General features: G+C 38.6%; 1 protein-coding gene across 1 annotated transcript in view; it reads right to left on the reverse strand.

Annotated features, from left to right (window-relative positions):
• Window positions 1–3083: 3083 nt before the first annotated feature.
• Window positions 3084–26797, reverse strand: part of PPP1CB (protein phosphatase 1 catalytic subunit beta) — a 31399-nt gene continuing 7685 nt past the window's right edge. The window contains exons 2-8 of the mRNA XM_081904329.1: window positions 15639–15770; window positions 12678–12908; window positions 12325–12429; window positions 9194–9265; window positions 7955–8106; window positions 7130–7264; window positions 3084–6268 (exon numbers count right to left, since the gene is read on the reverse strand). Of these exons, the coding sequence (XP_081760455.1) occupies window positions 6164–6268; window positions 7130–7264; window positions 7955–8106; window positions 9194–9265; window positions 12325–12429; window positions 12678–12908; window positions 15639–15770 (932 nt within the window). The 3' untranslated portion in view covers window positions 3084–6163. The remainder of the gene's footprint in view (window positions 6269–7129; window positions 7265–7954; window positions 8107–9193; window positions 9266–12324; window positions 12430–12677; window positions 12909–15638; window positions 15771–26797) is intronic.

The following is a 26797-nucleotide window of genomic DNA, read 5'->3' on the forward strand; positions in this document are numbered from 1 at the left end:
AAGAGAAAAATAAATGGTGATGTACCTAATAGCTTAATAGGGTTTCTTTTGCACAAGTCTTAACTTGGAATCAGCCCCTGGCCCCTGGATGAAGCCAACATGGCTACAACTCCTGCTCAAAACTGAGCAGGTTTTAACAGTAAATCTAAGACAATCTGGCTGTCTGTGGTTAGGAACATTAAAAATTGATTCAGCTCAGAAAACTTGAAGAGGTACTTTTATAACACTACTGAAGGTGCTGGTCTATACATAGCACCCTAGCGGTGGAAATGCTTTCCAGGGTGAGATGGGTGGAACCTGGTAGCTAATTATTAGAATGCAGGAAATCCCTTCTTACGAAAAGTGTTAATATTTAAATAGCATGATTCCTAAAGGAACAGCGGGTGCCTGCCTCCCCCAGTATACTCCACATAATTTTTATAGGTCTGGCTCATGTTTCTTCCACTTGAAGACAAGTTTCAAAATGAAGGCATAGTAAAATGATACCTGTGTCAGTGGTCCATGTAGCAGGCTTTAATTTTGTTATTCTAATAGCACCATCAAGGTGTGTTGCACCTTATAGGTCTCTGCCTTGAGAGGCGAACTATCAAAATTTTGATGCGAGGAAAAATCAGGACAAGGCTTTCAGGAAGTGTGTGACTGTTTCATTAGGGCAGTGGTTTTCAACCAGTGTGCCATGGCACACTGAACACTGGCCTCTGTCCCTCTTTCCTTCTCTCTCTCCTTGGATGCCCTCTTACATTTCTGCCTCCCAAAGGCTTGTACAGCTGTTTGTTGCAGCAGCCCTGGCTACACGCTCCCCAGGAGAATGGTGCTGGCCAGGGAGTGGGGCAGTGTAAGGCGGCACCTCTTTGGGGCAAGGGGGGCAGCTCAGAGACCAGGGATGGCAGCTACAGCTGCCCAGAGAACTCCCAAGGAGAAGAGAGAGGAGGCTGAGGGAACACTATGCAAGGGAGGGTGTTCGAAAAGGTGTGAGGGGCTACCAGCTCTGCAGGTGACATAACTGGGGTCCTGAGCCCCACAGGGGAGCCGCAGAAAGAATGTAGTTGGTCAAGGGGGAATTAGGGGAATGAGATCTATACAGCCTTTGACTTAAAAACCTTAGAAGCAGTCGGTTTGAGAAGGGATTTGAAGATGCAGTCACCACTAAGCAGTCGTTCTAAAGGAGAAGTTTAAGTTTTAAATGACAGCAGTAATTCAATTGTTTAAAGGATGACATCTGAAGGTGGCAGAGTTAGAAGAAAATCATAGGCAGCAATGTATCAGAATTTGACAGTAAAACAAGGGAGAGAAGGCAGTGGAAAGGCCACAGCATTTTGTTTTGTTTTTCTTCATTTAGTAATGATGATGATGATTGATGATGATGACTGGTATTGATGAACTGGAAAAATAAAAAATGGCGCCCTATAATGATTGGAGATATGGACATACTCACTACACATGAATGAGTTGTGTACAAACATAGACCTGCAATAGACAATTTTAAAGATATTTGGAATTAATTTTTTATAAATACCATATTAGATGAAGGTCTGGTTAACTACAAGCCCCCCCCCTTTACAATGTACATAATGTTGTCTACATGGGTACTATTTCTTATTTCTTATTTCTCGTGCCTTATCTTATTTTGTGCACTTGTAATTTTGTACTTTTTATTTTTCCATAAAGAATATATTTTTTATTTTAAAAAATTGTTAAATTTGTATACAGTCCTTCATCTGCAGATTTCAGGGTGGTTCACAAAAGAAGTCAAAGCATGTTTATCAAATTATGCATCATGTGTAGAAGTGTTGGGTCACCCAATGTCAGTAATTGGCATTAGTTTCACAACTTGTAAGAAGTACTTCAACCAAACCAAACTTTATAGGTACAAGATATTATGATGGCCTCCAGCTTAGATACCTTTAAAAGGAAGTCAGACCAATTAACGGTGTGTAATCTATTCATCACGACAATTTTATAGAACTGGAATAGCCAACATTATGGCCTCCAGATGCTGAGCACAACTCCCGTCATGTAAGCTCATAGGCCATGCAGACAGGATGCAATGGCTTGTAACCTGGTATAGCAGAAGACTGTTGCTTTTAGAAAGCCTAAAAGCAGAGCATGAAGACGTGTGGTTGGCCACTGTGAAAAACAGGATGCTGGATCTGATCGGGCAGGGCAGAAATATCAGGTACATGCAAGATTGGAGAAAGGAATATGTTCTGGTAATAGAGAGGTAGAGCTGGTTGTCATCAACATATAAATGGCATTAAAGCTATGGGATCTGATAAGGTCAGCCAGCTACAGTATGTAGCAAGAGAATAATAGAAGGCTGAAAACAGATACCTAACAGGAGGCCAGTGGAGAAAAGAAAAGGAGAGGAAGAGGTGTTGACAAGCAAAAGCAAGACTGCAAAACAAGAAAGCACTTAAATTATGCAAGCAAATTTGCATAATTTAGACAAATTACAGCATTCAACTGGTTGGTCACAGAATTTGTTAAACCTTTGAGCAACATATTGATTTTTCCACTAGCTCCATAGAGAGAACTGAAAGTAGATTAGCTAAATGCAACCAAGGCCATGTACCATGATGATGCTACATAAAAGATTCCCCAGCATAATCAAGTAAATTTTATGACCTCAACTGACAACCAGTTACAGTTCATCCATAAGTACTGTTGGGAAGGAGATCAAAAAATGAAATGTTCCAACAGATTTTTATCAATACACAAATGGGGACCTCAATATCAATCTGTAAAACAGTCCTACAATTTCCTAATTCTGGGGGCTCTTTTTTCATGTATGTTTGTTGTTTTGGTTCCAAGAGGGATTTTTCATCTCCGGGGAGAAACACTTCCCTAATTTCATTATCTAACTCTTCTCCACATCCCCAGATACTTCAAATGGTTTTAATATGTCTCAATGAAGTCCTAATGAAATCAACAGCATTGAAACCTTCAGTGAAATCTATAATGGATTTAAATGGTACATGCAACCATTTAGGGAACATGACTGTTTGGGGAACCAGTCTACAAAATAATGTGGTGGTCTGAGATTGAGTCAGCTACAGTGTGCAAAACAAGACTTGAATACAGAATCAAGAGGTTTAGTAAAGTTTATTCCTAAAACTCAAATTTCCTTCCAAGCCAGCAAGACACAACCAACTCAGATGTCATGTTTTGCATCCACACGATGGGTTTCAAACAATTTATGTGCAGTCACACATGTGAAAAAAGCAGGTCAATTGTAAAATTTGTTCAAAAACTATCATGTGAACTAATTTTATTTAGGAATCCGGCAGCCTAGACTCATTTGCACAAGGTTGTCTTTGAATAAGCTGCTTACATGACACATTGTGATGGAACAATGGTAGGAACGAAAGGTTACTACGGTAAATAAAGGTTACTTACAAGTAAATTATAGGAGAATGCTAAAAAAAAAAAAAGACATAGAAGCTTTAAGGGGGGCAATAAAAGGTGCCTGTTTCCTTTTATTAAGGAAAGAGAAAAAGGGGAGAGGACAGTAAAGTAATAGTTAGAACCATGCTGAAATACATCACTAGTTCCATTCTGATTACACAGAAAGGCTACACACCCTTGGCCAAAATACTTAACACAAATCGCAAAGCCAAGAAAATGACACATCTCACTTGATTCCCCGGTGACATCTGTTAGTAAGGGCTAGAACTCACCCTCAAGCCTACAGAGACCAGCCATTTGTATTCATGGGCAGGATCTAAAAACTGATCATGAGCAGTCTTAAGTAGCTTCAAAGACTACGCTTCCAGAAAAGTTGTTTACAGGTAATTATTATAACTAGTGGTTTTAGCCATTACATTCTTTGTTGGTTTCATTGGTATTTGTAAATTTGCAATATATTATCAGACATTAAGTAGTGACAAGTGAGGTGGAGGACAGATAAAGAATACAAATCACAGCGCAAGTAAATGTTTCTGTCTTTCAAGATGGCTTCACATGCACGCCTGCATACATGGGCAATGTTGTAAAAGCAATTTCCCAAAATAATTTGTTAAACCCAATCATACATATTAAACTACTGCCCTTAAACACATTTTGGGCTCCTTTATATTATCTGAAATGAAGGTGCTCTTACAATGTAAAAATGACAAAGTTACCCACTTTACAAAAAAAATTAAAAAAATAGAGAGCTGGATATGGCAAAGCCTTGCTTCCATCTTGTCACATTCCATTTACCTTCTTTGAGGTGATTTTTTTTCATACAGTAATGACCCAAGAAGTTCATCATTTCATCGTCAGATAATATGATAGACACCACAGCGCTAGGAAGCAACTATGGTTGGTTATCCATTGATCTACAGGTGACGTATACAGAGCTGCTGTATTTTTAAATATCCAACAACACAAATCTATATTAGTGTCAATATTAAGCTTTTGTCTGCATCTCATTAATGTATGCCATCAAGGGCAAATTATTTCATAACAAAGATTGGAATAACCAGTCAGACTTCAAATCAATTAAACAACTTTACTAAATGAAAAATCCTACATTTAATATGTGTTTTAAAACAAAATGGAATTAGAAAAGAGACTTAAATCCATGTAAGAACTTTTCACTTTGCCAGAAATCCCTTGCATAATACGTGTCAGTTCATTAAATGCAAGTTGCTAGAATTCTCGATTTAACATTTGCAAAGACAATATTAAAGAGTTCTACATTGTTGCACATTTAGAATAATTTAAATTGGAAGCTTCCCTACTAAGTAATCTTATAAATTTGACTGTGTTCAATAAAAAACATTGTATTAATATCCAATCAAGTCCCTGCCTTTCAGTTTTTATCCGTTTACAATCTTTGCACATTTGACAGTGTTCAATAAAAAAAACATTGTATTAATTTCCAATCAAGTCGCTGCCTTTCAATTTTTATCTGTTTACAATCTTTGCACATTTCTTTACACTTTGCCATTTGCCAATATGAACCCTTTAAGGAAAACAGGAAAAGAAATACTGCATCAACTCTTGATCATGTACAGAAATTATTGCTACTATAGTACACTACAAAGCAGAAGTTTCTACAATAGTATATGAACCTTGATCATGAAAATCCAGAGGATATAAATCTTTAGTGACATAAGCCTTACAATCATGTAGAACATTCACATGGCAATATTAGACAGTCCAACCACCACTAGCCATAGTTAACCTACTGCTCAATGATCAACATCCATTTAAATATACCCTCCTGGAGGGTGGGGCAGAGTGCACGGTTGGGCGGGAAAGAGGAGAGCTAGCTTTTCCAGGCATATCAGAGAAGGATCTTCATGTTTGGTGAGCTATGCAGAATGCACTTTAATGCAAATATGACATTATCAGGAAGCTAAGCATGCCAAAAGGTGTTTCATGCTAATAAAATCTAATGCAAGGTACCACATAATCAACTTATCGACTAATAAGTAATACCATTCTTGCCCTATTTAAGTTAAATGAAGTGTCATTGTGAGTGTAACGTTAGTTTAAAATGGTGCAATGAACAAAGTCATCCTGTGGCAATCTAAGATAAAAAGTAATAAGTTTTTTGTCATGAGAAATACTGACTGTTGGGTTGTCTGGATAAGGAGCATTACTGAAGTTACGAGCTTGAGACTGGTTTGTGTCTTTAAACTCCTATTATAGGGGCACACATTTAGTTAGCAAGAATACTGGGAAGAGGGAGAACAGCAGCTGCCCCAAAAATCCCTTCCACAAATCATTTTCAGCCAGGAAACATGACTAGATACTTTGCCATCATTCTAGCTACAAAATAAGAGAAATAAAAGCAATCAAGCAACAGTAAGACCACATTACACAAATGAAACATCATGCTCTCATCTGATTTAACTATTACATCAAGCTTAAATTGGGATGTTGGTCAACTTCAAAACTGTGATGTGAATATGCAACCAAAATAATTTGTTTAGATTTGATTTTACTCTATGTTGGTTACTAGAGCTTGGAGTATACTTGTTACAATACAGTGTTGCACATCTGTCAACTAGAAAATATTAAAGATCCTTTACCCGTCTCTTTAAGTTAAAGATGTGACATCATAAAGGGTGTCAAATGGCTGGATGGTTTTACAGTGCACACTTATTATATACTGTATATATGGAGTTTTGTCCTTAATAGATCTGATGGGTTTTCTATGATATTCCTTTCTTCACCTCTTCTTCGGAGGATTAGCTGTGCGAGGTGGAGTGACGGGACGTCCAGAGTTCAGTCCACCATACTGGTACTTTGCTTTCTTCTCAGATGGTTTCAGAATCTTAAGAGGATGAATTAAGAAGATGAATAAACTTCTCTTCAAACCAACACAACATATCCATTAAACCAGCCTTACAATGAATGTATAACTTGCTGTCTACATTTGAGGTGGCTTCCTATTTACAACAACAATTGAATATGCATTTGCAAAGTACAAAAAGAATTATTTAACAGCTAGGGCTACCCATTCTGTGGACTCATCTAACCAGGTAGGGATGATAGCAAACTGTCAGAGCATAATACTTTGCATACAGATGGTCCCATATTTACTCAAATGTAATGCGCACCTTCCTTGGCCAAATAACGTTCACAAAAATTAGGGTGCACATTAGATTTGATGGCACATTAGATTTGCGTAAATACAGTAATCCCCAGCAACTTCCAGTTAAAAGATCTAGGGAAGACTTTAACCAGCTGCAGTAGAAAATACTGGGCTAGATGAACCAATGGTCTGACTCCGTCTAAGGCAGTCTCAGAGAACCAGACACCCCTAGCCAGTTCAGAGAAATCCATTTTATTTATTATTTTTCAAGAGACTCCATCAACAGAGTGGCTTGATCCCATTTTATTCAAGCAAATATTCACCTTAGCTTAGTAATACTATGGCAATGAGGTATTAGAAGATTGGTTGTGAACTAAAGGAAGATTGTAACATTTGCTGAGAATGCTAGCCTTCAACAACGGAGATACAAGCTACCGTGCACCTTAAAAGTTTAATAATAAATAAATAAATTTATTATTTATACCTCACTTAATTGGCTGGGTTGCCCTGGCTAACTCTAGTTTTATTCAAGCTATACAATCCTAGTAACTTTTTGACCTATCCTCTCAATATAGAGGTTATAATCCATGTTTATCATACCTGAAAAGAGCACATCAAAGTTTCATCCACACTCATCATGCCACCAGCATTGTCAAATTCTCCACAGTAATTAGGAGCAGAAAATAGGGTAACCAGCTGTCGTTTAGCAAAGAATTCATAGCCATCTTCAACTACCTGTCAGTGAGAAAAACACATAACCAATATTGATGTAACTTAAAATATTTCTGTAATCTGAGCCAAAATGTTTATCCCATAACCTGCAGTCTAAGAGTTTTCAGAGAACACATAGCAAAATGAATGCACCACAACTTAAGATTCTATGCAAGATCCATTATCATGCAAGTTGGCTTCTCCAAACACAATGGGAATTCTCTTTCTTCTCAGCTCCCCACTGCCTCCCCAAAAGCAATTTTAGGGGAATATGGAGGGCTCCAAGAGGAGCACCAAGGTAAATTGCACCAATGAAAGCCTGCTCCATGGTGGGAAGGAAACTAATTTGAAGTTCAGAATACAAATAAATTTAAGCAAATTATTCCTTGTGCTGTAGACTAGTTACACAAAGACCTCCAGTTTTTCTGCAACATTTTTGAAACAAAGGACTCAAAATCCAGAAATATGTGTGCAGAAAGGATGTGACAGCTTGGGTAGCTTTGTGTTCAATATTATTTAAGATTATTTATTAAATTTGTATACTGCCCCTATATCTGTAGATCTCAGGGCAGTTCTACAGACTAGATATAGCTAACTTTGTAGCCTGATCTGCACTAGCTCACCTACTTGTCATCATATTTGTATGTGTAAATGACATAGAGCTCTGGAAACTAGAAGGTAAAGATCCCAAATTAGAAAGAAGCAAATTCATACCTGATGAGCTCGACAAATCAAATCCAAATCATGACGATTCAAGAACTTGCTGACCACATCAGCTCCAAAAGTGAAGGAGACACCACGATCATTTTCACCCCAGCCCTGCACATCCTTGTCTGGATCAGACCACAGCAGGTCACAGAGCAAGCCTTAAAGTAAGAGCACAAGTCTCAGAAACAGGACCCTAATGTGTTCTTTTAGGTACAAAATATTTACCTCTCATGATTGAGATTTTGGTATGCATACTTTGTACACATGAGGCTATACAAGTGTAACAGTTATAGATTTGCAATGCACTCCTACTGGAGACAACAGTGCAAACTTTTTCTATGGTCTGTGGTCTGATGTGCACATCACATTAAACCATAGCTTGTTTTAAACTACGGTTTTATAGGATGTGCAAACTGAGCCAGTATCTTTAACTTTCTTCCAGCAAGAAAAATCAAGTTGTTTAGAATGAAAGCAAATCAATGAATGTCCATAGATCCAAAAAATCCTGAAATCGTAGCTCAGGCATGCCTCATGTTGACGGATTCAGTATGAACCTCGCTCTCCAAAAATGTCTGTTTCCTGTTTAATGCTGGAGTAGCATTAGCGCTGCAACAGAAGACAAAGGTTTTCCTATATGCCAAAATTTCAGCCACCTTGCATAGGGACTCAGGTTGAACTTAAAATCAGGAAATCCTCTATTTGAATTTCTGCTTCTATAAAGTACTATACAGATATACATGTTTATTTTTACTTTACTAAGTTTAGTTTCCAAGGCTACTACCTACAACTACTGTCTTACAACCAAATTGTTTCAAGTCACACTCTAGAATGTAATATGGTTTTTAAAAGAGAGAACATAAAAGTTCTAATTAACAAGCTATGCTGCTTCTCTATTACACACCCACACCCACACCCACCCACCCACCCACACCCTCTACCTTCTTCAGAATCCAAAAATCAATTTAATATAGATTTGGTTGAAATCAAGGGAATATAGTGCAACTAAGTCTGGATCTAATCCCTTATGTTCAAAACTAGGTAACTTCCACATGGCCCTTTTCAATCTGTACCTCAAATGATGAAAACAAAGACTTTTAGCTTCCAAACAGCACAAGTATTATAGCGCTCCTCAAAACCCTTCAGATGGGAAGTTTCACTACCTCTTTGAACACACTACTGATATATGCCACAATACAATTTTAAAATAATTTACAGTGAGCAGCAATTTGTGCAGGTGGGCCTTACCTGTGTCAGGAACATCTGTGGGTCTCATAATTCTTCGAATCTGTTCCATTGATTGCAGATCTGGTGACAGTCCTGACAACATGAATGAGAAAACTCATTTTCATTGTTCATAGAAGATGTCAATGAAAATAATTTAGACAATAATAGACTCCTTTATTTTCCAATGTAATGCCATCCAACTGGTAGCCATATCCATTTGATTTTTTTTATGCTCTTACCCCACCTCATGGCTCGATAGCTATTACACTGAGACAGGGCCATCTCTAAGATTTTGCAAATGGATATAAAAGTATTTTTTATCACAAAAAATTGCTAACAGAGGGCATGCAATTGTGTTCTAAACATTTAAGAATAAACTGCACAAAACATCCATTCTTTATTGGAAGCATAAAGAGCTCTCCATTTCACAACTGTGGGGTTTGTTTCTTTTTATAAAATTGCTGAAGGTGTACAAGATGCCCAGGGAACACTTATTCTTCATAATGAAGAAACTTTAATTTTAAATTAAGTGATCCTTACTTGGAATAATTTCATTGTTAAACAAATGCAAAATAATTTACATCTGAGGACAACTATTTCACTAAAAAGAATTGAATTCAAGTAGCAGGCATACTGAGACACCTCCCTCAATGATGACTTCTACTTGGATATTTCCCTCTGTCAATATAGGTTACAAAATTATTTTTATTCTATACCAAGCTGTAAAAGTTTACTAAACCAATTATTTTTAAGGGGTGGTTCTCCAGCTTAAGCTATGATGGAGAAAATATCTGAGCCAAGTTTGTTGAAATATTTACAAACTACACTTTCATAGGCAGTGTGCAAACATAAAAACACAACATTACAATAACAGCAAAAACATCAAGGTATCAATGAAAACTGGCTGATAGCAAGAGTCATGTTACAAAGGCCTGTCTGAACAGCAGTGTTTTCAAAAGATATGTGAAAGCAAGCAGGGATGACTCCTGCTGAACTTCTATTGGCAAGGAGTTCCACAGGGCAGGAATAAACAACTATTTTAACAATATAACTATTTTAACCTGCCCTGGGACCTGCTGGTGAAGGACACATAATTACTACTACTAATAATAATATCATCAAAGACCACTAAGAGATACAGCAGCAGGGGTATGCTTGCACTTTCACTGCTCCTATTGCCATAAAGGTCATCATGATGTCCAATACTAATTTGTTTCTGAATCTAGACTAGTATCGATCCAGATAAATCAGTCTTATCCAAAAGTATCTGTAGTTGTTCTAGCATGACCCTCTCAAACACTTTCCTCCAATGGAGAGTATTAGTGACCAGGCTAGCTTTCCCCCGCTAATGACTGCACCACCAAAGTGGCAGGCACCACTCCCTTACATAATGACACTGTTGCCCACAACCAGGAAATAACCCTCCCCCCAGGCTCAATTTCACCAGCTGTAATGGGCAAGGATCCAGAGGGCACATAGTCAGGCACGTCCCTGCAAGCAGTCTATCCGTATCATTGTAACACATAAACTAAAAGGGTTAATTTCTTTTAAGACTTTAAGCTAGTACAACTATCAAAAAAAGATACAGAACAGAAACAACCATGTGACACATGTGTTTTGCAAATGTATTAGGAAGCAAACCAGGTATTTGTGAGGCGCTTCATAATGGCTGAGTGTTCCGATTTATCCACATTGTGATTATTTCTAGAATGGGAGTCCTGATAATTTCTTCTGAATTTGGCTTCTTCAACACTTCAGCAATTTATTCCAAGAATATCACAATTTATCCCATCTTGATCAGCACTCTTTTCAGGAAAAAGGGCTGGGAATCGTTTCTGGCCAGAGGGCCAGTTCTTTACCTTCCCCATGCCTGGTGGATCAAAGTTGATAGGTGGGCAAGGCCACCCACCTGTCTATCACCTGATGTCACTATTCCCTTTAAAGATTCCCTTTAAAGCCCCGATTCTTGGGATTTCAAAGCAAGTGAACCATGGGTGAGGGGGCTGAAGGTGCACGATAATCTGCCCATCACAGCTGATGGGTGAGTGGAAGCATGCCATACTAGATCCAAAGAACAACCGGGACCTTTAAGTTCCTGATTTGTTCCTTTGGAGTCCCACCCTTGCCCAATGCTCATGTGGGTTTGGCTTTCTGAAAATGGCCTGGTGGGTCAAATGTGGAGGCCTGACCAGAGACCAAATGCTCAAACTCTGAATGAAATATTGGGTTATGGTTTACTCTCCAACGTTCGTTTCCCTTTGAGCCAGCTGGCTTCCTGATTGTTCATACCAATATATTATTGTCTCAAAGAGATGCACCTTTCTACCTAGCAAAATAGAAGCATGATCTCTTGAGGATATGGTTCTATTTTTGCGGTTAACAGACTGAAATAGGGATACCGTTTCTCTTTCAGATATGGCCGTTGCATTCTATCCAATGGTTGAGAATCCTCCGAGGACCCAGGAAAATGACCAGAGGCACTACCCATAGTAGGCTCCAATACGGTTGAGCTGGGCTAGTAAATGCACTTCCTTCTTGAAGGACAGGACCACTTAGTGATGTGGTCATGTGGGTGCTGCAAATCCCTGAGATGGAATTAAGTAACTTAAAATTCCTGCTCAGCAGGAAGTTTTGCTTCCTTGAGGCTTCTCACATCCTTCATCAATTCCTCTGTAGGCTATTTTCCTATGCTGATGTCCTTAATGATAGCCAAGAGGTACGGATGTATGCTCTGTTGCCTTGAAAATGCTATCTAAGATCACCACAATCTTTGTAATGAGCCTGAAGAATGAGGGAAGGCCAAATGATAAAGGACCAGTATTTAAAACTGAACACTAAAATGAGTCAAAAGACCCAGAGGTCAACATACCCATCACTTCAAATCTATAACCTCTGCCTTCTTCAGGACTATAAAAAATTAATCAAACTGCTATACCCTGCTGGCAAGCTGTATATGCTCATTCATCAAGATTTCTCTGGCTAGATTATGGGAAACCAATGATATTCTAGATGCTGGCATATAATGCATTTCAAATTCACTTTATTTGATATTAGTTAAGAGGTAAGGGACAAGAAAACTCATTGGTTGGACTTTTGTCCAAACTTTGAAGAAACAAGTAATTTAACTGTTATGAAAGGTGTGTTCTGCTTACCTCCATGGCAGCAGAAAATCTTCTCATCTACAATGGCTGCAATAGGCAGGCAATTAAAACAGTCTGTAAATGTCTTCCAGAGCTTGATATTAAACCGCCGTTTACCTGGTGGGATTAGAAGAGCAGCAATTTATTTAATCACATTACATACAGTAGTCTGACCATTCAAAAAGAGTGCCATCTTTATTTAAGTAACTGCTGAATGCAAAGGCAATTCAGAGGTTATTTCACAAGTTTAAAGAGAAACATAAAATAGTATTAATTCAATATTGTTAAGTGAATTTTTCTACAAGTTTCAAAGCATGTCATAAAAAGGGTAACTACTAGAAACATGTATATAAGACTCTACTTACATTCATCATAGAATCCATAGATGCGATTAATACTAGCACACTCATGGTTTCCCCTCAGGAGGAAAAAATTCTCTGGATATTTGATTTTATATGCAAGTAATAAGCAGATGGTTTCCAAGGATTGTTTGCCTCTATCCACATAATCCCCCAGAAATAGATAGTTGGCTTCAGGTGGAAATCCCCCATACTCAAACAATCGAAGCAAATCTGTATATTGACCATGGATGTCACCTACGAAAATTAAGATTGCAGATATATTTATGAAACAATTATTAGAAGAAATTATTATTAGAAGAAAACCCACAGTTGGTAGTAAAAACCAAAACATATACTCTGCTTTGATGGTAAAATACTAAGGGGGTTGTTTCCTCAATTCCACTTCGTTATGTCCATTAATTTCAATAGGCGTACTCTGTACAGTGGTACCTCGGGTTAAGAACTTAATTTGTTCTGGAGGTCCGTTCTTAACCTGAAGCAACACTTCAGCTAATGGGGCCTCCCGCTGCCACCGCGCCGCTGCTATGCAATTTCTGTTCTCATCCTGAAGCAAAGCTCTTAACCTGAGGTACTATTTCTGGGTTAGTGGAGTCTGTAACCTGAAGCGTCTGTAACCAGAAGCATTTGTAACCCGAGGTACCACTGTATGTGACTAACATTTGATACAACCTAAGTTTATGAAAATATTTCTCTTCCACCCTCTATTACAAGTTCTTAGGGCAGAGTATACATTACATAAACCTTTTAATACAATATAATATATCATAAAACAACCATCAACAATGAGTAAACCACCAGGCAGATCTGCAAGCTAAAATTATATGAGCCAAAAACCTATGCAAACAGTCAGGTTTTAACTGGTCATCAAAAAGACCACTATTATCTCCCAAGCCTCTGAGGGGAAGCTGTTCAATAACTAGGGTGCTGCAGTGAAAAAGGCCCTCCCCAACATCCCCCCACCAGCTTCCAAAGGGGAGACAGGGAGGATGAACACCAACACACACTTCTAGGTAGATTTTAATGACCAGTCAGGACAAAATGGGGAAAACATTCTCTCACATACCCTCGCACCAAGCTTTTAGGGCTTTGCAAGATATTATTAACACTCTGAAATCCAACCAGTTATGTACAGGAAGCCAGTTCAGATCCTATAGGATCAGTGCAATACAGTTATTAAAGATGTACCGTTTAACAGGCTCTTTGCCACATTTTTTTGGGTGGTGGCAAGCATTCTCCTAGTTTACTTTTCACCTTGAAAATGGAAGATTTTATACTGTTGCACTTTTTAAGAAGTTTAACAGTTGTATCCAAGGATAGCCTACTTAGAGTAGGCCCATTGAAATTAATGGACTTGACTAATTTAGGACCATCGATTCCATTGGGTCTATTCTAAGTAGAAGTTAGCTGGATACAACCTGAAGTATTTAAATAAATCACGGATACCTTCTTGGCCTCAAGGCATGCTACATTTTTCATATGCTTGTTGTAGACACTTTTTATAATAGTACCACTCACACATTCCTATGCTGCTACTAACAGTCAGGAAATTGTACTGACTTCCTACTATCTTGTAATCTCCATGTGGACAGCTGTTATTGCTTCTACATCTTTGCATATTAACTACTAGTTTTTATCATGCTGCACACAAAAAGTTATTGCTATATTGCAGGCTTTAATATTACCAAGATTTTGCAAAGAATAGGGCTTTATTACTATTTAAAATCATTTTTATACCAATTTTTTAAATTGCTAAGTGCTCTACAATCTACCTTAAAAGCATCAACCAAAACATTACAAAATAAAATATTACAAATTAAGATCTAATACCAAGTACGCATTAAAAACAGAATAATTAACAGAAGAACAAAATGTTCTCTTCAACATAAAAAGCATTACATATTAAAAAATCAAATACAAAAATAGATTTATACTTCACAGAACAGCACCATAAGCAACTAAAATAAATGAAATAGGAGCAGCATGCTGGTGCCTTAAAAATAAATGGCAATGCCTTTTTCTAGGACTTAGCTCTACAGTAAACATACCACTGGTCTGAAATGCGTTTAGGAGCTAGGAATTGTACATATTCTTTAAAAAGTGTTTTAGCAGTTTAATTGTAATGTTTAATTATATTGTGTTATTATTTTGATGAGCTCTTTTGGGGAGGAAGGGCAGGATAAAAATATCAAATAATAGTAAAAAAATACTTCAATTACAAATCAGTTTGTGAGTGTTTCTAAGTGCATTCAAATGATAAAAACATCTGTTTTTAACCTATCATTTGAATGCACTTAGAAACACTCAAATGCTTTTAAACCTGCTAATAAAGTACTATTTAAACTAAACTAAGCCCAGATGCAACTGCATTTGCTTTTCTAGTCTGTACTGTCCCTCTGAAATCTTCCAGCCTCTCAAAGAGTTGAAGCTCAGCTAGTGATGGCAGAACTCTTCCTGTTGAATGCTGATTCAGGCAAACGAAGGCATTCAGAGTGCAACTGCAGTGGCATGTTGCCATTCCTCCCAAAGCCTAAAGTTGTTTAGCAAGCATTCTTGACCTTCACATCAAAAGGCAAGACACTCCCCTTTTTGGTTCTTACCCAAAAAAGAATGCACAAGTAGGCTGAAAAATAACTGTGAAAATATGAAGTGTTTTAGCACTTAAGTCTTGTCTCCTAAATTACTTTAATAATATAGGAACTAAATTAAATACAGTATTTCTTTGTACAGCAGGTTTTGAATTAGCTTAAGACTTGGCAGGAGTATTTAGGATATAAATCACTCAATGTAGTAAAAGTGTACGAAATTACCACATTTTAGTAGGATAAGCAGGCTATCTTTTCATGTTAAATGGTTTTGCTTCTCTTTACTGTTTACATATTTTGAATACATAGCAACATTCGGCAAACATTATTTTGCAGGTTAAAAGCTTTGCTTCTTTAGTATACAACATTAATCACCACATACCACAGATCTTCAGCGGTGCCTCTAGCTCCAGAAGTATGGGCTGGCTAAGAAAGATTTCTCGTGATTTTATACACAAGCCCCGAACTTCGGCCTCTGTCATCTGCACAATCTTTCCTGGACGACATCCTCGCACTGAAAGACAAATGATAAATTCAGGTCTATGAAAATCTGTCAAGGAAAACAGTGTGTTTCAAATAGTAAGCCCTTGCCTTCCTCAGCATTTATAAAGCGCATTAAACCAAAATGTGTTTAAGCATATGGTTGGCATCTGTCCGTCTTGGGAGGCAATGGAGGAGTGTGCCTTTTGGGATGAAGTCAAACGGTTCAAAGGTTACAGTGCCTGTTGTAGCTGTAAAGACTGATATGGGAGAGACATATCTTGTTGCAGCTGGGGCAGATGAAGGCGTCCGGTTGTGCTGTTTCAAATGCACCATGCCATTTCTTCTCTCTGCACCTTTCCCAGGTTAACATTTATCCAGCTATTAAGTTTATAGTAAAATGCTTTGTCTGAATTGGGCCATATCCATTGATCGATAATAAAGTAGGCATTCACTTTTAATGCACACTATGGTTCATCATTCTGTTATTATCTGCAGAGGGTATAAAAATTTGCTCAATGTACAATGTTTGCCATCAAGAACTTACTGGGTGTCCAAATAAAAGAGAATAAGCTTTAAGAGTACAGATCTGTCATATGACCTTATTGGTTTGAAAACTGTTATACTAATGAGCCTCCCTGGTTTCATTTTGGCAACCCCATCAGAACACTGCAAGCAGAGATTGAGAATGATGGAACAGGAAACATCCTTGCATGCTTCTACATTCCAAGCTTGACTAGGATTGCTTGATGACCCAAGAACCAGGGGGGCAAGTTCTGTTTGAGCCACATTTATCTCACATGGAGAAAGGGCCTTTCTGCATAGCTCCAACTGCTGATACTCTCCAACTGCAGGAGAGGAATAGGGTCCTGGCTGCCATAAAAGTTCATTTGGCTAGCCAAAAATCTTAGGAAACTACCCATAGCATACTCTGAGGAGACAGATGCAAGATAAGGAAAAAAACTGTATAGTAAAGGAAGCTTGTCACATTAATTCCAAAAACTACCATAAAACCAGAAATGTTATCACCTAACCTTCAATATCCTAGCATGCTATCTTTGACATGGCCCAGTGAGATGGCATCTCAAATTACAGATGGGGAAGATCAATGACGCCCCCCTCCAAAAAAGACTTATACATGTGAAGCCTGTCCCCATCTTAAACGGATAGCTAACTTAACCGATATACTGTAATCTCAACTATTAAAATAATCCAATTGTCCATCACAAAGGCAGTTTTCTATTTCTGTTTGCATCATAAGCACTTCAAAGCTGGCACAATTCAAGATTCCTGTCCTTATCATCTGAAATACAGCAGTAGTTCAGTCATATGAAGCGAACTTAAGTGATAAATTATTGATAACTGCTTCACATATTTGACAATGCTGGCAAGCAGCACCACTACCAGTCTGCCCTGCATGAGATTATAATTTTACTGAAATAACTACCTCATTTTGTCTTCTGAATACTTCATTTATTTGCCAACAGTTCTCACCTAGTCAAGAAATAACCCAAACTATAACAATGATGCTAAAAGTTCTAATAAAACATACTCCACATGAAGTCATATGGTTGATAGAAATAAATGACACCCGAAACAAAAGAGATAGGGTGAATCAGCTCAAAAAAACCACAGGTGAATAAAAATAAAAACAAAACTACAATTACACCTACTCCCCCTGCCCACCGAAAGGGAATGAATTGGAAGCAAAATATAGAAATAACACATGCAATATATTGGCCTATTACAATCAAAGAATATAAATCCCATATAAGATGCTATAGCACACACACACAAAACAGTGAGAATATCAAGATGCAACAAGATCCAAAAAAACCAAGAGTTTATTCAGGCACACACAGTCTCTCAAAATACAAAACACCATAAGGAAATGGATGCCCAAACAAGAATAGAACCCCCCCCTCTCTCTATATATATTACGAATAAGCCAATCCCCAAAGGGCAAACCAAGAGAAAATTAAGGGCAAACCAAGGGTAAGAACACCAATAGTGGAAAGCAAACCAAAGCTACTAAATTATCATATGAATCAAAAGCTAGTATTTACTGAAAAGCTGTATGAACATAGGCCCTCCTGTGCTCAATATTTTTTACATAAAAATCCAATACTAGGCTATAGGTGATATAAGAGTAAATGGCAAAGACAACACAAGTCAAGCATGTTGGTGGGAGGCATAGAGTAGTGATTCTTTTTCTTGGCAGTGAGAGATAAATCATATTTTCCTCCCCACTAAGAAACAGAAAGAAAACAAAAAACCTATTATGACTATTACTATTTATTATTATTATTTTAAGGAGCTACGCATGCATTCATTAGAACAAGGTAACAAAACATTTACCAAAGAGGAAGATCCCTCCTAAAACTAATTCACTTTAGTTCACTTTAGCAGTTTCAAATTCTTCTTTTACATAATATGAAGAGTCACATATCCAGATTAATCCGTGGAAAACAAAATAGGGTGGCTTACTCTTTAAGTTAAGAAAAGAATTGGGCCTCAAGTACAAAAAGAGTTTATCAAAAAAGTAAATACAGTAGTACCTTGGGTTAAGTACTTAATTCGTTCCAGAGGTCCGTACTTAACATGAAACTGTACTTAACCTGAAGCACCACTTTAGCTAATGGGGCCTCCTGCTGCTACCGTGCTGCCGGAGCACGATTTCTGTTCTCATCCTGAAGCAAAGTTCTTAACCTGAAGCACTATTTCTGGGTTAGAGGAGTCTGTAACCTGAAGCGTATGTAACCCGAGGTACCACTGTACTGCTGTTGTATCAAAGAAACTTACTTTTTTTGTAAAAGCTGAACACAGTAAACTAGCTGGGTTTTATGTCATGGCTTTTTTTCTGTCTGTAAAGACTAAAGCAGAAATGTGGTGCACTTTTCGCACCTGGCAGAAGTCATGCACACACCTTCCCAAAAGAATGTAGGTATTCCATCAGCACAAGGATTTCCACTTGTACAACAGAACTTCCTCCTTTCTCCTCACTGCAGAAATGCTTCAGAGAGGTGACGGAAACCAGAGTAATTTTTTTATTTTTAATTTTTGCTGGGGTGGTGGTGTTGCATTGTGCAAGGAAAAATCATTGCACTGATGGAACAAGTTGGATGCTGTTCTGTAAAACTCACTATATACAGCAGAACATGGATGGGAAAGCATATCTCATTCATAGTAACACTGTGACATCCCAATCCCTACCCAGCTCCAACTAATCACGTGTAACTATATGTGTTCATTTCTGAACAGGGCAAAAATCTTGCCACCTGGCAATGTCAGTTAATGAAATTTCCAGTGCGGCAAGCTTCAGCCTGGTTGCCTGGACAACTACAATATATTCCCTCATCCCAACCCCCTAAAGCAGCAGCCGCAGCTGACTAGGGAATAATGGATGTGATAGGCATGAAAAATTGCACAAAAGAATGGAAGGTAAGGGTTTACACAGCCATATCCACAGACCCTGAAATTGCAGCTTTTGTAGAAAAAAAATAATGAGACTTTTCTTAAGGAGCATTACCATAGTGTGTTGTTCAGCAGTCTCCCCGCTTCTCAACTATGTATTTATAATTAATCAGAAAAACTTTGAGATGGCTGTTACCAAAAGCTCTGGTGGCTATAGCTACAAAACAGTAAATAAACTGTTCTTTCAGGCTGTGAGTTTGATATGAAATTCAATCCCTCTAAATAGGCACCCACAAGTAGGGGGCTCTTAAGAAATTCTTACTGCTTGCAAGCAGTGACGTGGGGCAGAAAAATTTCTCTAGAAAATTGTCAGTTTTGTAAGTTTGGTAGTAACAATAAATTCCCATGAATCACAGATCAGCACTGGGGAGAAAGAAAAAGAGCCGCATGGACCCAGGTTCAGTCTACCATTATTTCACAATCAACGGATGCCACTTGAAACAAATTCGGCTGCTTCAAAGTTTTTAGCTTAATTTACTAAACATATATAAAATGAAAATGCTAAGTCAAATCAATCTAGGGCATCAGAACATTTTCCAATGGGAACTATTGTATGCAGTTCTACCTAAATTGCTTCCCCAGCCCGAACCAGTGCTTCCAAATGCCAGCCCAGCAAAACAGCTGAAATGAAGAGTCCCACCCATCTCATCTCTTTATGAGAAGGGCAGGCACTTGCCAGATCACAGTATGCAGTTACTACTAGCAATGGTGTGAGTTTTCCAGAAAGTTCTGGTTTAGATTTACTAAATTACTAAGTTGATTGGGATCTGAATGATCATGGTTACATTTTATTTTGTAAACAAAATTTTAAGAAGTATTCCATATTAATTTGACTTCCTCAATATCTCAAGAAGTTTCTAATAACCTGAGGTATTTACACTGAAATATTTCACGGCAGGGGGAATAACATATTATGTGGTTTAAATGTTATCTTCAAAATCAAAGACTCAACTGGAAAACCGTTGCTGTAATATAGTATTTTAATGCAAATATTTTAAGATTTGTCAAATCAATAGCTTACATTTCCTTACACTGTTTTTATTTTGGGGAAGAATAAAGACACTGAAAATGCAAGTATGACATTTTGAGCACACTCATTACACATATATGGATGCACACTCTCCAAAACTTGATTACAATCATGTAACTATCCATTTTGACTAGCACTACAGTAATTTATTATATGCATTTTTAGAAAGTCTTCAGTTTTCCATGGAAAAATGTACCAACAGAAAATTTTCTATCCCCCATCACTAGCCAATGGCAACCTGGTAAGCACATTGTAGATCCATATGGGATCTATCACAATTTTCTAAGATCTATCAAGAGCCCCTTAAACTGAACCAAAACATTTCACACTGAGTACAAAGTCACAGTGAAAGTTGGAGGGCATGTCATTTGTTCAAAAGTTTAAAATCTGAATTTGGAAAAAAAAATACTAACCAACTACAAAATATATGCAATTCAGGGCCACTATTTAATTCCCAAGAAATGATCTGCTTGACAGTGGAACAGAGGTGGTGGACTTTCCTTCCTTGGAGATTTTGAAGCATAGGTTGGATGGCCATCTGTCATGGATGCTTTAGTTGAGATTCCTGCATTGAAGAGGTGGACTAGATGACCCTTGGTGGTCTTTCCAACTCTACAGTTCTATGAATCTAGTATCTACAGTGAAATCCTTCTGAACAGTAAACTCCAGTGAGTTCAGTGGGACTTACCTGGAAAAAAGTGGGTACAGAAATACAATTTTAAGCAAATTATATTCTGTTTCCTTAACGAAATGATCCCGTTTAAAAGGTCTCATAAAAATAACCCGTAGAAAACAATACTGTTTAGTCTATATGTTGATCAAAAGAAACTAATACCAACTTCTCCACATAGTACATTTTTGTTTCTGTGAATTACCATAATTTGCTCCAGATTCTGTACGAACCTCCCCCTGTACTTATTGAAAACTGCTGTATTGGCAAAACATGCCGGTTTGTTAACTCTATTATGAACCATCATAGGAATCTCACAAATGAATCAGCTTCTCATTGCTAAACTATATTCTAAATTTGTAAAAACATCTCTCACCTGACTACTTGTGATGATGCGGCTCACCTCTATTGCCACTGACATAACAGCAGTTACACAGATTTCTCTAATATTGCCCCATTTTAATACAGCATAAAGGCTCTCATACTCATTTGAGCCCCAGCTTCCATAGCAAAGCTATGCAGTGGCCTAAAGGCAGTGCAAAATTCTCTCTCTGTCTCCTCTACTAGCCCAGGACAAGGATATGAAATAGCAGCACATTAATAAATTTAGAAGGGAGCACAGGTACTAGGAAAAAGAGCACGGGAAAACATTTAACAACACAGGGGAAGAGAACTGAAAAGTCTAAAATTTATTGTCAAAACACACACCCTCCAGTCTTTTTAACGTCCAGCACAGCAGCAATGCAAGAAAAAGCATAGTCTGTTGAATTTCTGCCTGACAGATGATCATTAGAGGTGCAAGAATTCTGTTTTCCCCCAAGACAAACTGTAAACCCAAGTCCATTAAACACAAAGACTTACTTCTGAGTGGACATGTGTAACATTGTATAAGTTAACTATAGAGTGAATTCTTAAAAAGTCCCTGGTTTTTAGCTCCGGCACAGCAGGAAACATGCCTAAGCCTCTTTGCCAAGTTTTCACATTTGCCTTTTGTGGTAGCAGGGGGATTAGTTTACATCCACCTACACATCATGTAGCAGCATTTGGAAAAAAAACAAAAAACCCTCTACTGACTACTTGTTCTCAGAGGACCCCACCAAAGAGAGGATGCATCCTGAACCCTGGGGTGGGGGGAGAAGGGCAAATGACAAAGATTCCAAGGACTGGAAAATAAGCCAGAAGCTGGGAAAGTACACTAAAGCAAAAAAGGAAAATAGAAGCTCTTTCGGATCATCAGGGATTCCCATTGCTTTGTGTCCAAACATCTCACTTATCAATCACAGCTCTGACTTTACTCACTTTACTTCACACTGACAGGTGGGATCAGGTAGTCTAGCTTATTTCACAGAAATAGCTTAGAAAGCTACAGGTACATTTTGCTTCACAAATTCCTAGGATGCATGGATGATACCAAAGAGTCTGGGGCCCCTGCCCATAAATGTTAAAAGAAAGTACCAGATTGGCAACCCCATCTTCAATGTGTAACACCATGGGGCACTTGTAATAATATTCTCAAGTTTCTCTTTGGCCAAGGCTTTTTGCCCTCTTAATTCCACAACACTAATCTACAACATCCTTAGGGAAATCAGGAAACAGAAACAGCACTTGTCATGATCGCTTTTCAAGGTGCCCTTAGCAAACGAATGCCCTAGCAAATCCTCTTTTATAAGCAAATGGGAGAAGCTAGATTATGGCCCTTGGAGGGCATTTTCTGAGCTACTTGCTTTTAAAGCCCAAGATGCCTAGCCTGTTCCCAGGTAAATCTAGAATCTCACAGAGGAGCTCATCCAGGAAGGCACTTATCTGCTTTCAGCCCTCTCAGGCAGCTCAAGTAAATGAGGAAGCCCAATTTAATCTAAAAGACTTGGCTTTCCCAACGTGGTGCCTTCCAGTTACCTTTTTACTAAGATGGCCATGCTAGCCAAAGCTGACAGAGTTGTAGCTAGTGATGTGGGTTTTCCAGAACATTTAGAATTGGAAAATGTGCCTATGCAAATCAGGGTAATTTGCATAGGAGTTAATTCACATCAGAAAATGTTCAGTTGGCACCAGAAAGTTTTCTGATGCTCTAGTTTAGCATTTTACTTGTATTTAGTAAACAAAGCAAAAAACTGGAGCTGCCATGCTTGACTGATATTTATTCAACTGGCATTCATTCATTGCTACAAATTAACAAGAAATGGAATCTATTGTACAGAAAAATTTCCACCCCACATCACTGATTATAGACTACAACATCTAAAGGTCTTCAAATTGAGGAACACTATTTTAGTTCCTCAACCTGTATCTCAAACAGCTGAAAAAACTGTGATGCCTAAAGACTAAACACACAGTTCTACATGCATTCTGGCTGCATGCATTAATGGATTTAATATCTACTACCTCTACAGATCAGAAGGAAACTCAGCTTGAGTTTTTGCTATCTTTGCCAACTTCCCAAAGTATAGACAAGATAGTCTCAGTGATGCCTTTGCCCCTCTATAGACAGGCTCTGATGAAGCAAAAACAGAGGAAGCTCTGTCCTCTCTAACAGGAGCTCATCCATTCACCTCTGAGATCCATGCTCATGTAAATGTTAGCAAAAAAATAAATCGTAAAACCTTTTAGTAAAAATTATACATAACCTAAACATAGATTCCTTCATCTTGCACATTGGCATAAGATTCTCATACTTCTAGATGCAAAAATAGTTGCAGTGGGACAAATGAAACTGCAAAGGAAAAGGTCAGATTCTGAACTACAAGCACAAAAACCAACTTCAAAATGAGTATCTGGTTGTTTTTTTCCTGCAGTAAATAACACAAAGTATTTTGTAACATCTTCAAATTTAACAAAATTTATTATGGCATAAGCTTTCTATGTCTTTTATAGAATTGAAATTTCCATCAGATACAAGGAGTGGGATTCTCAGTTATGAGGTAAAGGTTGACGTTAAATGGCAATTGTATACAAAAGTACACTGACAATACAATGACAACTTAAAATACACAAAATGATACTTCAAAACACCAGTAATTGTCTGGGGAGAGGTTACAAACATTTTAAGCCTGTGGGCACATTTGGATTCTCCAGCAAGTGTCATGGGCGCCACTCCCTTCTTTCTTCCAGACACAAAGAGATTCATGCACACACAATCTGGGTAAAAGTCAAATCCAGAGAAAGTAATCTGGCTTTGAAAAGCTCATAGAGCCGAAAGAAGAAGTGGGAAAGCTTCTTCCAACTCCATCCTTCAGCTCTATGTATTTTCAAGGAAGAAAAAGGTAACTACCGGGGTACCTCGGGTTACAGATGCTTCAGGTTACAGACTCCGCTAACCCAGAAATAGTACCTCAGGTTAAGAACTTTGCTTCAGGATGAGAACAGAAATCGCGCAACAGTGGCATGGCAGGCCCTATTAGCTAAAGTGGTGCTTCAGGTTAAGAACAGTTTCAGGTTAAAAACAGACCTCCAGAACGAATTAAGTTCTTAACCCGAGGTACCATTGTATCTTCCCATGACCGAAAGGGCAGAGGGCGCGGGGCTCAAGGATTTGTGGGCACCAGGTGATGACCCCAAGAGCACCACAGTACCCACAGCAGCATGTTGATGACCGCTGGTCTCAGTGAACCACCACTCTATTCAGAACCCCCAAATGAACATAATGGAACTTTTTGATATGTTGTGATTCAGCAGTTTCACAATGGAGTTTCTCTTTGAAAAACAAAATGATTCCTTCAAGAAAACCAACAATTGCTCACTTGTAGCAGTACTAAAATATTTCCTCAAAACTGAAGATTTTGTCAGAGCCAAATCAGATAAAACTGTGTAGATCCCAATCTCAAATAACCAGCTTTACAAAAGTGACCAGACATCTTCAATGAACCATCTCAAGTATGGCTGCTGATTCGCAGGCTAGATGTTCAATAATTTATTATGAGACAGATAATTTATGCCAGATGGAACTAAAGCAGTAGTACTTTAGGTATTTAATAAAATACCTGTACCTCATAATTTAGTCTGTAAGAAAACCCCAATACAGCAAACAATCCACTTAAAAAAAACCCACAAGCAAACAGAACACTGCTCAGCAGAAAAATAGCATATTAATCATATTATGGAACCATCAAACAAGACCTCCCTCAAATGCTCAAGAGAGCCATGTCTTTCCTAACCACAGGTCAATAACTGACCCAGGTATAGAATACTTTCACATGTGCAAAGAATTCCCTCCCACTCCATAACTACTTCCTCTCTTTATATTGCTACATACTTGGTATTCACAATGTGGTGTTTGTAGATGCAACTGCACCCAAGATGACTCCTTAGAGCTCGCAATCACTGCCTGGAAGTGTGCATAGAGGTGAAGTGCTCACTTCCTCTTTTAACTCCATGAACCTTTCTAGGCTGACTTTAGTACCCAAGCAGAAAGTAAAGAAAGACTGAGAGTGTATCTTGTAAAAGACAGAAAAGGGCAAGGGAGAGCAATGAGACCAAACGGACGTAGAATGAAGTGACGTGGGGAGGGGGAGAAAGAAGGAGCATGTTTATTTCTCTGACTGTTCATCATGGGCATAGCCAGGAGGGAGGAGGGGGGCAGCTGCCCCCTAAATCAAGAAAATAAATAAAAATGTTTAACTAACTGACCAATCAAGTCGCAGGTAGCTTGGTTCCATCGTCCTCCCCCCACCCCAATAAATCCTGGCTATGTCTATGCTGTGCATTTCTCTCTCTTCCTCCTCTGGGTCTCTGTTTTTGTTTCCTTTTCTGTGTCCTAGGAGAGAAGGATTCCTTCTAAAAGGAAATTTGTGTTTTTCTGACTGGTCAGAACCATTACGGCTGTCATTTTGTGAATGTCATGCCCCACATGACAGCCATTTGTGATAGCACTTACTCAAAATTCACAATATGGCCATGGATCCAAAACAGCTGCTGACTCATGGCAGGTACTGAAGCAGATTTTAAGAGGAACAATATTCAAGGATGTAATTAAGCCTCAATCCTACCCAATGGCAAGGGGTGACTGAACTTGATATGAGTAGGGCAGTTGGGAAATCTAATTACAGTAGCACCTCTGGTTACGTAAACTTCGGGATGCGAAAGCAGCAAACCTGGAAGTATTTTACCAGGTTTTGCCACGCACACACACGCAAAAACGGTCCTCCAGTTGCGAAAACCTCGGGATCCGGCCGGACCTCTGGAACGGATCCTGTCTGCAACCGGAGGTACCACTGTACTGGCTTCTAACATTTTACTCCTCCAGCTTGTGAGAGACAGCAGCAGCAATCCACTGAGAAGGCCTGGCATGCGAGCGACTAACATTTGGCTGTTTCAACAATCAGTTTCAGGCCAGAAGATTCAACGGCAAAATGGCACTTGTTGGAAAATTATACACATCTTTGTCTCATTCCACTAGCTTTCGCATCACTGTCTTATTTTATTGTACGCACACAGAGAGTACACTGAATACAGAGCACAAACATATACAAATAAAATATATACGGATATACTGTGAATACTTCAATTAGTAGACAGGGTCTAAAGGTAAAGGGACCCCTGACCGTTAGGTCCAGTCGCGGACGACTCTAGGGTTGCGGAGCTCATCTTGCTTTACTGGCTGAGGGAGCTGGCGTACAGCTTCTGGGTGACGTGGCCAGCATGACTAAGCCACTTCTGGCGAACCAGAGCAGCGCACGGAAACGCCGTTTACCTTCCCGCCGGAGCGGTACCTATTTATCTACTTGCACTTTGACGTACTTTTAAACTGCTAGGGTACAGATACGTCAAAATAAACAAGTGGTCATAAACTGGTAAAGGAGTGACTTGCCAAGAATTATTGGAGAGGCAACGTGTGAACAGGTGACTTCCTGGTTCACAGCTCTTGCATCCAGCAGCTGCTAGTCTATACTAG

Source organism: Podarcis melisellensis, assembly GCF_964234715.1.
Source record: "Podarcis melisellensis genome assembly, chromosome: 3".
Lineage (NCBI taxonomy): Eukaryota > Metazoa > Chordata > Lepidosauria > Squamata > Lacertidae > Podarcis > Podarcis melisellensis.